General features: G+C 52.9%; 1 protein-coding gene and 1 long non-coding RNA gene across 5 annotated transcripts in view; one reads left to right on the top strand and one right to left on the bottom strand.

Annotated features, from left to right (window-relative positions):
• The window catches only part of PLEKHG4 (pleckstrin homology and RhoGEF domain containing G4), an 85327-nt gene extending 81192 nt beyond the window's left edge, over window positions 1-4135 (bottom strand). For all 4 annotated transcript variants that reach the window (XM_077185034.1, XM_077185035.1, XM_077185032.1 and 1 more), the window contains exon 1: window positions 3906-4135. In XM_077185034.1, coding sequence (XP_077041149.1) covers window positions 3906-3908 — 3 coding nt within the window. In that variant the 5' untranslated portion in view covers window positions 3909-4135. The remainder of the gene's footprint in view (window positions 1-3905) is intronic.
• Window positions 4136-4137: 2 nt separating this feature from the next.
• On the top strand, window positions 4138-14084 carry LOC143695094 (uncharacterized). Its single transcript, XR_013184008.1, has 3 exons — window positions 4138-4651; window positions 8453-8550; window positions 12988-14084. It is a non-coding gene; the product is annotated as an uncharacterized LOC143695094 (long non-coding RNA).
• Window positions 14085-14566: the final 482 nt, after the last annotated feature.

Below are 14566 nucleotides of genomic sequence, written 5' to 3'. Positions count from 1 at the left end.
AGGAAGCCTTTGCCACACCTAACACAGGCTGCAAAGCTCAAGGTGGACACCTAGCTAAGGTCATCAGAACTCCAGCAGCTTTCCTCCTCTGCAGCATGCAAACCACCATCCAGCCACAGCAGTGTGCCCCATTGCAGGGGATCATAAGGCTCCATGGAGACTCTCCTTTACCCCATCCACCAGTGTCCAGGAGGAGCACATGCAATCTTCTCTTCAGCTGAGCCATTTGATTCCATTCAGATCAATGGTTGGCTGTACCAGCTGAAGCAAGGGTTCATCCTGGGCTTCCCAGGCTGATGGCAGGATGGCAAATCTGAGCAGACAGAAAGATTTTCAGATTCATTCTGTGCTGCTTTGATCTTGGAAGTTTCAGCTTGGTGTCCAGTGATGCAAAAAATAGGATACATATGAAACCAGCACATACCACAAGAAAGGCCCCATTTTTTGTTAATATTTTAATGAAAGACTAAGCCAGCCAACAGAGATGAGGCACTTGGTGTGGCAGAGAGGTAAAAGCATGGCCAAACCTTCAGAATCAACGAGGGCATGTCTACTCACTTCTCTGAGCTGCAAACCAAGTACTATGAGTGGTGCAAAAAACACAGAGCATCCCATGGCCAGAAAGTGGGCAGCTTCACCCTGCAAGCTCTCCTTGCTTCTTACTGCTCTTCAGTCAGCAACACACCTGCTCCCAGTGCTACCACTCACTTTCTCAGACCTTGGTGACACTGAGCTCTGCAGGACTGGAACAGGGGGTTCCATCATGCATAAACAGCCAAAAACAGGAACAAAAAGTGCTCTGGTACAAGTGCCTACAGGTGGGTTCAGTTTATAGTTTCTGTAGGACACCTTGATTGTTTAAACAGGGATTTTTTCAACACTTCAGTGCTAAAGCAACCTGTAGCCCCTGTGATGTGACTTCCACCCACACTCAGCACCAATGCTCAGGTTAAGGCTGTGCACAGCCTGCAGGATGGTCCAAACTTTACATAGATTGGTTGCAGACAGGGTTATATTTGAGATGCAACTAGAAAATGAGGCTCTGTGAGCTGAGCACTGTGCCTGTGCTCTAGAATTTAGAGTAGACATGCTGGCTGTCTTGTGTGAAGTGACCAGCCAGGAGATGCTGACAAGGCTCTCATGTTATGATCTCTTCTGCTGTAGCAAGGTATGCCTTCAGAGCCAACTGCCCATGGGGGCAGCTAGCCAGCAGCACTGCCAGAAGGGGCTATGCTACAGGATGCTGGTTTTCAGAAAGAAGTGCTGACACACAGCACAGAGTCCTCCTTGGATTGTCTCACTGTAAGCACCTGCTGTCTCCCATCCCCATGTGGTACTAGAATACATTTGGCAATTTCTACAAGGAAATACCTGGATGCAGCTGGGCTGTCACCTGCATTCAGCCATTATTTTTATTGTTACAATGAACAACATGTTCACTTGCCCAGAGCTTTTGAGAATAAGCTGGGCAAAATGCAAATTGTCAACCTTGTTACCCCAGAGGAGGTGCTTTCAAACTGCTTCCATGTGCTCAGGATTATGTCTCTGGACTTTGTCTGTGTTCCAACATCTTGCTCATGGTTTTGGCACAGAAATAAAGAAAGAAGAGCCCCAATGCTTAAAGCTCTTTGTGATTCCCAGACTCATTTCCTTCCCACCCTGGGAGAAGACATAACTGGAGGAAGAAAGACCCTATTTTCTGCTGAAACCCATCTTCTCTCCTACCAGCATAGAGGTGCCACCAGAACTTCTCTGAGGAAGCACCAGGAAAGGTGAATCCTGGGAATACCAGGGGATGAAGACAGATCCCAAGTCACAAAAGTCATGATGGGTAAGCAAGGTAGACAGAGCCCAGCCAGACTCCTGCACTGCTCTCACCATGGAGTTTCCACAGCTCCAGAAGTCACTTCTAGTGGAAGGGGGCTACTTTAGCCCAAGCTATCTCACCCATTTGGTGTTCTGGGCATATCCCAGCTGCCACCTTGTGTACCCACACACACACATCAGCTCTAACACTGAAACCCCATGAAAATGAATCACCTGTCTCACAGAGCAGGGCAGCCAGCAGTGGTGCCTTGCCACACCTCCATCAGGAGCCAAGTGTCCAAGAGTCCTGCAGGCTGCTGGAGGCCATGGAAGGTCTGTACAGGCCAGCAGACTGACACACATTCACTGAGATCCAAATCTTTTTGCCTGCAGGGTTTGTTTGATTTACCAGGACACAAAAAACTCAAGTTCACCAGAACAGCTTGGAGCTACAGTCACAACTTGGTTGCTCACAGAAATGCACCTCCCAAAATGTAGATTGGTCTACCACAACACTGAGAACAGATACCTGCCATGGAGCAGAGGTGTCCACAATGTGGCCAGCACCCAGTGCTGGGTCTGGTGCAGCTTGGCCTCTGGTTCCTGTTCCTTCCAGCTGCACTCAGCCCCTGAGAGGCACAGGATCCCTCCTCAGCAGTGATACACAGTCCTTGAATGGCCAACCACCCAGACTGGTCATGGCACTGCTCCTCACAAAGGCCCCTGCTTCAGACAGCTTTTGCATCACACATTAAAACAACATCAAGGGGGGAAGCTGAAGCACTTGGGATACAGAAAGACACCTCCAGCTTGCAGGAGCAGAGTAGTAGCAGCCAGTCTCTGCCTCCAGCCTCTAAGGGCAGAATTTCACAAGCACTGCTCCAGCCCATGTGGCAAAATGCAGCCCATGAGACTGCAAGGGATGGCCCCAACCCTGCACAACCCCAAGCAGTGCTCTCCTTTGACTTCAACTTCATAATATAACCTGCATAGACCAAAAATTGCCAAGAACACACAAGGCATGGGGTGAGGAAAGAGGTCTTCTGACTGGGATGGAGAAGTAGAAGTGAGATGCCTCCAGAAGAATAGCAGAGGAGAGCACACCACGGCTCTGACAGGCATGTGAGGGCAAAGAGTACCACAGGATTCTCTGCAAAGGAGCTGGAGGGTAGTAAAGGGAAAAGATATGGGTCTATAAACTTAGCTCAATTTGCAGAAGTCAGAATTCAACTCATCCCTCAATGAAAGCCAAGTTTCTGCAGGCTCAGAAGCTGAACTTTGAAAGGGCAAGTCACTGCCAGGCACAGCAGCAATGCAAACTTCTTGTCTTCCTCATGGATTTTGTTCCCTCTGCTGTGGGGAAACAGCCCCTAACATAGCAGGACACCTCCAGGAAATTTGGGGTTGCTGGGCACATGGATCTCAGCCTGAGCCTAGGACCAAACCATCAGAAGCTGGACTGGTGCTCAGTGGGATGTCACCAGAGGGCCGGCAAGACCTCCAGCTACTGCTGGGCACCTCTGTTTGCAGGGCAGTGCCAGTGTGACTGGGCAGGGGACAGCCCTGCAGCCACTCCCAAGGAGTCTGGGTGCTCTGCTGCCCACTGGGCTCACCATCCTTTCCCCTCTCCAAACAAAGATCCCCACATGCACAACTTGACACCCAAAAGGAACATCCCTGCCCAGCTCCAGGGGTTCTCTGGATGCCCGCCCTGGGCAGGAGAAAAGGCTCTGCAAGAGGGCAATGCCCAGAGCCACAGAGCAGGATTGGCAGAGGGAGGGCAGGAGGAGAGCCCAGCATCCAGGCAGCACAAAAGACAAGGCTCTGCCCGAACTGACCCATCCCAGCTTCTCACTCCAGCGCTGTGCCCGACAGGCACCTCGCAGGGGTCAGTGCCAACAAGAAGTTTGTGTCCCTGCAGCCACCGCCCGGACTGGCACCAGGAGTGCAGTGTGCCACTCGAGTAGCGGGAAATGCCAAAAGAGCCGTTTCCCACTCCCGGCATTAGCGCCGTGCGCTGGCTCCAGGCGGGCTGTGCCGGTAGCAGCTTCGTCCCGCACAGTGCCCAGGGCAAGAGCCCTTCGCAGAGATTTCCTTACCATGTTCCCGGCCTCCTTTCTTCCCCCTCACTTCCAAAGGCAGCGTTTTTTCTCTTTTTCCTCCATGTGTGCGACGGGGCGTCTCCTCTCCCCTCCGACGTGAACCACCGAAGCACTTTGAGTTCTGGACTGTAATCCAAGCCCTCACCGCCCCCAGCACAGCTCCAACTAATCTAACTCATGACACTACCGGGGCTGAGCAGGGGACCTCCAAGGTTTCTCTGACAGCCAACTCCAGCGCTAGACGGCACAGGGGCATATCGAGAGCAAGGTGCCGCATCCCCCAGCCCTGCGGGGCCTTTCGGACACGGGCAGAGCCAGAGGCGCTGCCGGGCTGCTCCTCACGGCACCGCGGCTCTCCGCGCCCCTCGCACCCGCCTAATGCAGGCGCGCCGTGGCAGGGAGCTGCCTTCGCCCGGGAAGATCTGAATAGCTGCTGGAGGAGAGGGAGGCAGGCATCCCGAGAAGGTCTCCAGCTTCCCAAAGAGGTTTCCAGCAAAGTCCTCCCCCCTTGCCTCCTCTCGGCTTGTTTTTCTCTAAGTCCAGGGAAGTTTCTCTACTCCACGAGATCCTGAGGCGCCGCCGCAGGTTAAGTAAAATGCTGAGAAATGTAGGGAGAGTGCTCTGAAATATTGTTTTTCTAACTTCTAGAAGGAAAACAGAGAGCAGTGACCGCTTCAGGCAACAGCAACAAACTGCATTGGGACCAGGCAAGAGATGTAGAGACCTCACCCCCTCCCAAAGGAGTAAGTAATTTAACACGGCAAGTTTCTCCACCCCTCCATTAATTGTTTAAGATGGCCAGGGGCCAAAATACTGCCCGAGCAGTAGGGAAGGTCACCAAACAGGCAGGCAGCAGCCTCCAGAAGTGACAACGGGAAAGGGCAGAGCCACAGAGGCGGAGAGAGAGGAGAGAGGCAGGTGCCGCGGGGCATCCCAGGATCTGCTGACACACAAAGGCTTTGTGTAACGGGAAGCAGGGCGGGAAGTGACACACAGGCAAAACCTGGGCACGAGATGCAGGCCCTGGGATCAGAAACTGCCTCTCCAGCCTGAGCAGGGCATGGTCTCAGCAGCCTCGGTTGGGACTGACCCTCCATCGAGGAGTTCACAGTGCTGGAACTTGGTTGTCCCCACTTATGGAGAGGTCACACAAATTAACCCATCCCCAAGAGACACGGTGACTCAGGCAGGATGTGAGAGCCCACAGCAGAAGGGAAGACATCTCCTTCTCCTGCATGGACAAGCAGAGCAGCACAGGGTCCTTGCCTGCTGCAGATGGAGCAACTGCTGCCAATGCCTCTGCTGCCTTGGCTCAAGGGGCAGAGTCCCACAGCCTTCCCAAACCCTGCTCCACAGGGCCAGCAACTCAAGACCACCTTCAGATACTCCTCTCCCAAGGAGGACTGACAGCAGTTTGCCCTAAAACCCCTTTGCATATGATGGCTTCATCATGTTTCCAGACCTAACCAGCAATGGGGAGTTTGAGCAGCCAACCAAAGCCAACCATTCAATCCACCAGCTGCCTGGTGTGCTGCTGCATTTCCTTAAGCCAAAGAGATGTCCTGCTAAAAGGGGCTGTGACACTGACGGTGACCAGAGCTCAGCAGCTGCCTCACTGTTCAGCACTTGGCTCTCAAAAAGCCCGTGCTTCCAGAGGCTCCCCCATGGCCTGGAACAGCCTGTCACCCTCTCCCCACAGCAGCACTCCATCTGTAAGCAGTGTCCATGTCAGGTGACAGCAGTTGCTAATGCCAAGCTGGGTGAAGGAGAGCATCCCTGCCACCTCGAGTATTAACAACCCAGCACAGGCACAACCTAGTTGCTGCAATCTGCAACAACTAATTTGAGAGCTTAGATCTTGTCTGTGCATGCAAGAGAGCCTCTTTCCCCCTCATATTCCTATCAGGAGGATGAAGAGCCTGGCATACCTCCCCAGCAGAGCCTCTGACCACAGCTTTCAGGGTCTGTACAAGGCTACTTTTGCAGAGTAGCTTTGTCCTTCATCTGTTCCCCCAGCACCTCTCCCACGCAGGGAGCCTGGCTACATTTGGCTGACCTCTGCAATATCCTCCTGCAGGTGCTTGCTGGGAGTCTCCCTAGGGACTGGCCCACTCCCAGAGAGGAGGGAGCACCAGGAGTGATGTCTCTGCAGCATGCACATGACAAGCCCTGTGCTATCAGGAGTACCAGGCTATTTCTGTTGGAGGCATATCCCCATCACAGAATAAAAGGAGGTAGAAGAGATCCAACATGCCTCTCACAGCCAGGTGTTTTATGGAAAACTGTAGAAACAGTTTTATGTACTGTTTCTACAACTGCAGCATTACATGTATGTTTCCTTTCAGGAGGCCATGGCTGCCCAGGGCAGCACAAATTGCAGAATCATAGAGAAATCCTGAGCTGGGAGGGACCCACAAGGATCAGATGCTACTCATTGTTCTGCACAGGACAACTCCAAAAATTATACAATGTGTGATTGCACCAGCCTTGCACACAACTATTTTTATCCAGCAAACAGGTCACTGCAATTACCCTGGGTTCTGCAGAGGAACAAGTCTCCAAATAGAGACCTGGAGTCTCAAAAAAGATCTGGTAATCAGCAGCCTGGGTAACAAGCCTGGGAACTTCAGGGCTATTCCAGTTGCAGCCAAAGTTCCTGCTCCTTCAGGGGGGCTACTACAAGCCAGGAGCTACCCCAGCTTTGAAACAGAGACATGTGCTCCCCAGGCAGCACAAAGGGCAATGCAGAGCCATGGGACATCCCCACAGGCCATGGTGATGAGGGGGATGGAGCAGAGAACCTGCTCTCATGCTGTTCCTGAACTGGTCAGGTGTCCTACACTCAGACCTTTGGCAGCAGATCCAGGATGAACAGCTTTGGGCTTTCCTGTCTCCTTCAGGTGGCTTGCACAGGCCTAGGAGCACAAGGTTGTCATCTCCTTTAGTTCTGAATTACTTGCTAAGGTACTGTTAAGCCACCTAATTTCAGCTCTCTGATGGCCAGAAAGAGAAAAGTGATACTTTTCTCAGAGAAAGACAAAAGTGGTATGGGAGCTTGCAGCATCCCCATAAACAGAGGAGGAAGGCACCATAGAGGTACTCAGAGCCTTGTTCCTACCCCATTTTCCATTACAAAAGAAAGATCTCCACAAGCTCTCAAGTCAACACCACTCAGAAGGATGCAGGGAAGTTGGCAGGTGCCATTTATAGAGGCTGCCAAACACAAGAGAGAGCAGCTTAGAGCCCCATCTCACACCTCCTCCCTTTCCTACACTGCACTTAAAGCTCAGGAGCACCTTCCCCCATATGGATTTCCAGGCTGAAGAACCTGAGTGCAGCTCACCCCCACCCCAGTCAAGGCAGTGACGTGATTTCCTCTGCCATGGCACGGTGCTAAGGGGAACATCTCACTGCTGTGCACTCATGGCTGGTTCCTAATATAGTTTCCTTTTTTTTTAATTGCAAAGTGGCCTTTCCCTCTTCTGCATTGTACATCCATTTCCCGCACAAGCACATGGGAGACAGCTGTAGCCGGCACTTCAGTGGGTGTTAAAAAGCCCCTCTTGACGGAGGCTGCCAACAATGCCAGGCTTGTTCCCAGCACAGTCTCACTCTGTATCCTCGCAGGAGCAGCTCCTCGCGCCTTCCTCAGGGCTGCTTTAATTGCTGCAGTCACTGCAAAAGGCTGCTGTCATCCATGCTGGCAGGGATCTGAGTGCCCCAGCTTCCCATCCAGCAGACCCGGCTCCTTTGCATGGGCTGAGGGGCAATTGTACTCCAAGGGACTGCTTTGGTACCCACCTTGAGCAGCAGCTGACCATTGCTAAGCACAGCCTGTTGTAGAGGTGAATTACAGCAAAAGGCAGTAAATGCTGGCATTAGGAGTTTGACACTGGAGTCTGTGGGGCCTCCCCAGATTTGAAAGAAAAGGTAGTAGAAGAGGGATCAGTACAACTGTTCTGAAAATTTCAGAGGTTCTAATTTCAGACTCTCATCTCTTTCCTCTCTCTTCCTTTCTCCTTTCCTGGATCTGGTCTCTGGAGTTGCAGTATTTCCCAAGTGCCTAAAGCAGTACCACAACCTAGAGATGGGAGAGAGCACAGACAGAGGTAGGAGGCAGGGAAAGGACCTCTGCCTTTGGGTCAACACTTAGCAGAGTTCTGCTTATTTTTGGTTGTGCAAATCAGGAAATGCTCAATTCTTTTATGAATAGAATTCAGCTGTGCTGGAAACAACACAAGACAGATGTTTTAGATGCCAGATAAGGACATCTCCTGACCTAGGGGAAGTTGTGCAATATGGATGCTAGCAGGATGATTACATTACTGTGGCAAACAGCTCTTAGGAAAACACCCCCATGAGCTCCATGTTAGCTTAGAGTGATCACTGGTGCAGTCCTCAGCACAGCACAGGGAACCTCCTGTGGCCACAGAGACTTCTGAGGGAATGGAGACCTTGGGGATGGGCTGTGGTAGAGCACTGCTCCAGGGTATATGGCTCCTGTTAACCCATTGATAAGTGGATGTCTCTGAATCTACTTCCAGGCATCTCATCACCAGACTGAGCTTCTCCACCAGCTCCCACGTCCACAGACATGGCAATGCAGATATCCCATGGACTAAGCTTTACCCTGAAAGGAAAGGTATAGTACCATCCCACCAAGCTAGCCAAGCTAACTTAGGGAAGGGATCCACAAGGATCATTGAAGTTCAGCTCCAATCCTATACCCCTTCAACCTGGCAGTTGTGCTGCCACAAAATCAGAGGAAGCCTCCAAGAAGAAGCATTAAACCCCACCCAGAACAAGCCTTAAAACCAGGGATAGATGTTGCTCAAAAGAGGGTTTGTGAAAGAAAGGCAACAAGTGATGCAGCAAGTAGAGGTGCAAACAGCTCTTTGTACCAACTACACTTCAGGAAAGAACTAGCTCTCTCTCTCCCCCCATTAGGGAGACAAGAACAGGTTGTATGCAGTTTAATAACATTTAAACCTTTATTTCAGATCACAAGTAAAGCAGGTCTTGGCTTCACAAAAGCACATCTTGGTTTAACTAATTAATTTGATAATCCGCTATTTGCAATCCTCAGGAGACATTCAGCTTCTAAAGCAAGTAATTACCACTAAGTGGCAACCTCTTTGTGAGGCCCAGTCTGATTAGGGAAAAAAAATTCTTAAGCCAGAAATATAATCACAGTGTGATTTCCCAGAAGGACTGAAGGACAGACTACATAACAACAGCTGGTCACGCTCCCCATCTGAAGGGACAGAAGCAACTCAATTACCAGGTCTCCAGCTACAATTCAAGATGTTGTTCAGTGCCACGTGCAACCATGGCCTGCAGTTAACCATCAGGAAGTCTTACAGGAGGTATTTTGTAGGGACAGAAATCAGGAAGGTCTCACTTGGGGGGCTCAAATACCCATGTGTGCCACAAGGGAAAGAAGGGAGAGGAATATTTTTTTTTTTTTTAATTCAACATCACACATTGCAGCACATATTAAGAGAGGTGATTCTCCCCCTCTGCCCTCATGAGACCTGCCTTGGAGTGCTGCATCCAGGTCTGGGGTCCTCAGCACAGGAGTGACACGGACCTGTCACAGCAGGTCCAGAGGAGGCCACAAAGATGATCCTAGGGCTGGAGCACCTCTCCTGAGTGGACAGTCTGAGAGAGAACTGTTCAGCCTGCAGCAGAGAAGGCTTTGGCAGAACCTTAGAGTCCCTTCCAGTACTTACAGGAAGCTTACAAAAAAGAGAGAAGTTTTTATGCAGGCAGAGAGTGATAGGACAAGAGGGAGTGATTTTAAGCTAAAAGAGGAGAAATTTAGATTAGGTGTTAGGAAGAAATTCTTTACTCAAAGGACAGTGTTGCACTGGCTCAGGTTGGCTAGAAAAGCTGTGGATGCCCCATCCCTAGAAGCGTTCAAGGCACAGTTAGACAGGGCTTTGAGCAGCCTGGTTTAGTGGGTGGCATTCCTGCCTGTGGCAGGGGGCTTGGAACTCTGAGGTCCCTTACAAACCAAACCATTCCATGATTCTAAATCAAAGCTCATAGTGTGCAGTGCCAGAGAGAAAATGTGCAAGCAGGGCATTATCAGCCTTACAGCCTCTGCCCAGATACAAAGGCACACCTTGATGACACAGTGTCTTCCCAGACAAGCCAGCTGGACTCAGTACATGCAGAGTACTTGCTGGTTAGACCAGCTCTGGGCATCCCCAAGCACCCGGGGTTCTGGCTCAGCTGGCATCCATCACTGCCAGAGTCCACAGGACCAAGTCCTGCTCTGCACTCATCCAAAACCCCTCTCAGTCTGAGCAGCTCTGGGCTCCTTTAACTTTGGGCCAGGGAGGGGACACACAGAGGTGGCCCCAGGCCTTGTGAAGTGGCCGTGCTGCACACCACTCTTGGGTTAATGCTGCACACCAGTCTCCAGAGACTTCTTACAGTCATGAACACAGCCAGCACAGGTAGGAGGAGGGCTTAGATGGAAACCTGGCCTCCTGCCCAATCAGACACCACCCCAGTGCATCCACACCCCGAGGGTGTTTCCCCACTGCACTGGACTCCCCTCTTGGGTCTCAGCACTCTGGTGCTTTGAGTACTAGGCAGGTGCTCTGGTTGGCAAGATGTGACTGTACTGAGTGGAGAAAATATCCCAACCCACCACAAGAGCCTGTAGGACACAGAGCCAGGCAGGGACACACCTCTGTGAATGTGGAGGCAAGAGAGTTTAAATGGTTTAAGAGGAGCTACTTTTCTGTCTCCTGAGAGTTTAGGCATTGCCTGCCTTTCCTGAGAACAAAGTGCTCTTGGCTTAGAAATCCAGCTGTGGTTTCAGGACTGCTGCTTCAAAACTCACCACAGTCTCTGAACAGAAGAATAGGTCAGCTTTTTCTGCAGAGCAGCCTAAAAGTGACCCATCTCTCTCCAGACCCCACGTATTTAATGGCACAGAAGAGTCATCTGTTTACCTTCCCTGCTGGCAGTGATGCTGCATGCCATTTAGCCCCACAGCATATGTTTACTGTGCTCTCTGAGACAGCACGCTCACCTCTGAGCCAGACATGCCAGCAGGCACCCACACCCTTCCTGCCCCAGCCCCTGTCCTGCAGACAAGGGACTCGTGGGACACAGGGCCACACACTACTGCAAATTCCATCCTCAGTCCCAGCTGCCAGGGCCTGCTCCCCTTTCCAGGTCTGCTTGGCAGAGTAAGCGTTGTGGTGACAGACAGACAGACAGACACCTCCCACCATGGCTCCACACCACCAGCAGCCCCCCACTTGTGCCCCTGCTCTGTGCCCAGCTCATGCCTGGGCAACCAGCACCCATGAGACACCTGCCCAGCCTGCACCAGGAGAAGAGGGTACATCCCTTGGATACACCTTGGATGGGTATATCCCTTGGAGGATGCCACTGAGCACCAGCCATTACCAGACAAGGGCTGGGACACACTTCTGATCTGGAGACCCATCTCTTCTTTTCCCAAAGCCAACCTCAATCCAACTATGCCCTGCTTGGAGGCAGGGCTGGCAGCTCTAACCAGGGAAGCAAGGACCCCCTCTCCAACCACTGGCTGCAGTCTGCTCCACAGTTTTCAGAGCCAGGACCAGCTCCCAGATCCTACCTTGGGTGACAGTCAGGGACTTTGATCCAGGAGCTTTGATCCCCAGAACTGCTATTCCCCTGGGTGCACACTCTGCCAAGCTCCCATCCAGTCCCTCCAACCCTCCCAAACCCCACACTTACAGCCAGCATTTGCAGAGCTTCTACCCAGCAGATCCCGACAGATCTTGCAAACCATTCTCCCATGGCAGAATGTCTCCAGAGAAAAGGAAAGCTCTCACCTGCCTACAGTTTGCTTCTCCAGAGCAGGCAGGGAGGCAGGCAAACAGCTGAGTTAGCTCAGCACTCCCTGGGGCAGAGCAATAGCCCCAAGATGCAGCTCCAGGTCCAGTCAGTGCCTTATAGAGCTGCATGGGCGTTCCCTGGGACCAGCTGTCATGGTGCCTATCACAGCTGGGCTGTGTTGCCCACTGAACTCAAGCAGTCCCACTGTGAGTCCTCCAGGTGCATCTCAAAGTACCCTTAATCCAGCTGGTATTTCCAACAGGGGAATAATAACCTGCTCAGGTCTGACAGTTTTCCCAGATACACAAGAGATCTGCTTTGTCCCCCTCTAGCCTTGCCCAGCTGGCAGCAAAGGGGAAGGATCTCAGTCCTCCAGCAGCTCTGCAAGGCTTCAGGCTGATGTTCAAATCACTCCGCAGTGGGCAAAGAGCAGTTTGGGGTCAGGGTCTTCTCCCCAGGGGAGTCTAGAGCCACTGCAGATCCCGAGCACTGAGAAGGCTCCTTATGTGCCACTGGGAAGGGCTGGTTTGGCAGGGATAGGAGCAGTCTGCCATGGAACATCCACAGCTGGCAATTAGAGGAGTGAACCTCAGGGAATGCCTCCAGCAAGGATGCCAGGCTGGAGCACAGAGCAGGTGGGACACAGGGCACCGTGAGGAGGTGGCGTGATGTGGATCATAGCTGCTGCACCAGGGACCCTTTGTTCCCTGTTGGGCTGGAGGCAGAGGAAGCACCAGGAAGCAGCACAAGACTGACATGCTGTGAGCTGCTTCCAGCTGGGGTGGGCACCTCCCCTCCCTGGCAGCAGGGCTGCAGAGCACCGGCAGGAAACCTGATTCGATGGCATCAGCAGCAATAACAATGTGCCTCCTGGAGGAGAGGAGCAGCTTCCCCTTCAGACGGGCTGGGCAGAGGGCTCCTGCCTCCTGTCAGCAATCTGTCCTCTCTCCCTCTCGCTTGCCCTTCTTCCATTATGTTGCTGCTCTCTTCCTCATCGCAGACAAATCCCTGCTCCCAAATCGAGACAGGGTAAGGTCAGCTACAGAGCAGCCCCGGGAAGGTTCGAGGGGGCTGAGACCCCTCTGGGGCTCAAACAGGGCTGTCAGACTGGGGCCATGAGCCTTTGGAGGAGCTTGGTGGGACGAGGGACAAGTGGGCCAAGAGCTTCCTCCCCAACACAGAAATACCCAGGTCCAAGTGTGTGTTCTTTGCCGCTTTTTTTCCTTTATAGAATCATACAATGTTAAGAATTTGGAAAGGACCTTAAAGATCATTCTGTCCCAAGGCCTCTTGCCATGAGCAGGGACACCTCCCACTAGACCAGACTGCTCAAGACTTTATCCAACCTGGCTTTAAACACTTCCAGCGCTGGGACAACTCCAACCTCCCTAGGCAACATGTTCCAGTGTCTCACCACCCTCACAGTAAAAGAAGGCTTTGGGGTTGGGTCATATTTTGCAGCCCCTGCCTGCGTTTGCTGCCGGGTGAGATGAAGGTGTCTGAGAAAGAGCGCGTGATTGAACTTGGACATCACACCCGCCATCAGGAGAACGGGAGGGAGCTGGGGCTGGCACACCACGGGAGGCCTGAAACTGCCACACGTATATTGTCTTTTCCCTTAAGACTGCCCCGTCACGGCATCCCCGGGGCCTTTGAGCCGCGCTCCGCCGCACCCGCCCCGCCGGGGGCTCCCTGAGGGGGCGCGGCGCCATCTTGGCGGGCGGGCCGGGGCGAGGCCTCGGCGCGGGGCGACACCTGCCGGGGGCGCTGGGCAGCGCGGCCGCTCCCGCCGTGCCCGCGCTCCGCGCACCGAGCTCCGCGTCAGCCGAGCTCCAAGCACCGCGTACCAAGCACCGACATCCGCGTCAGCCGAGCTCCAAGCACCGCGTACCAAGCACCGACTCCGCGCACCGAGCTCCGCGTCCCGCTACCCGCGTACCGAACCTCAAGCACTGCACACCGAGCCCCGAGCTCCGCGTACCAAGCTCCGCGTACCGCTACTGAGCTCCGCGCACCGAGCTCGGTACTGAGCCAGCGCCGGCCCCGCTTCCGATCCTCGGTGCGGCGCCCTGGCCGAGGGGAGATGCTCCCCTGCACCCCCGTCCCCCGATCCCCACCAGCTTGGGGGCGGTTTGGTTGCCTTTGGGCAAGCGACACCCCACGTGGAGCTGTATTTATAGACAAATCCAAGCGCAGCGAGGTAGCTGCCTGACTTTTCCCCCTCTTCACTGCGCTCCTCAGTCTGTAATTTCCTGTTTGCCTTTAAAGCTATTTTTACTAAGAAAAAGAAAAATTAACAGTTTTATCTGTTCACTAGCAGAATAAAGCAAAGATCGGAGTGAATCTAGCAGGGATTGTGGATTAACTCCCCGGCAGCACCTGTCCCACCTGTTTGCTCCGCACCCCTTCCATCCCAGCACATGTGGGTGGTGCTTCTTCACTGGCCAGCTCCCATCAGCCAGCCCCACACCTCGTGGGAAAGCTTCAAGTTGTTTCTTTTTTATCCTTTCTCTGTCTTTCTGGGTACCTTTCTGAAGCTTTTGCCAGCTTTCTCCATAAATAGAAGAGGGTAGGGATGTCTACTGAAAATAGGTGTATCTACATCACCTATGTGGTAGAGAAGAGAATATCCTGATCCTTGGGAGATGGGTTTCTGAGAGAGCAGGAAGGACCCAGACGTCCAGGAGAAATCTGGAGGGGGTGACTGCTGCACAAGTGATACAAGCAATGCCTACAGAGGGGCTCTTAGGGCTCTGAGCCCACAGCTCATCCAGCTGTCTGTGAGAGCCTGAGAGACCCTAAACTGCCAG

Source organism: Agelaius phoeniceus, chromosome 12 (genome assembly GCF_051311805.1).
Source record: "Agelaius phoeniceus isolate bAgePho1 chromosome 12, bAgePho1.hap1, whole genome shotgun sequence".
In the NCBI taxonomy this organism is placed as follows: Eukaryota; Metazoa; Chordata; class Aves; order Passeriformes; family Icteridae; genus Agelaius; species Agelaius phoeniceus.
The sequence above is the reverse complement of the archived record's forward strand: the minus strand, read 5'-3'. Positions and strand labels throughout refer to the sequence as shown.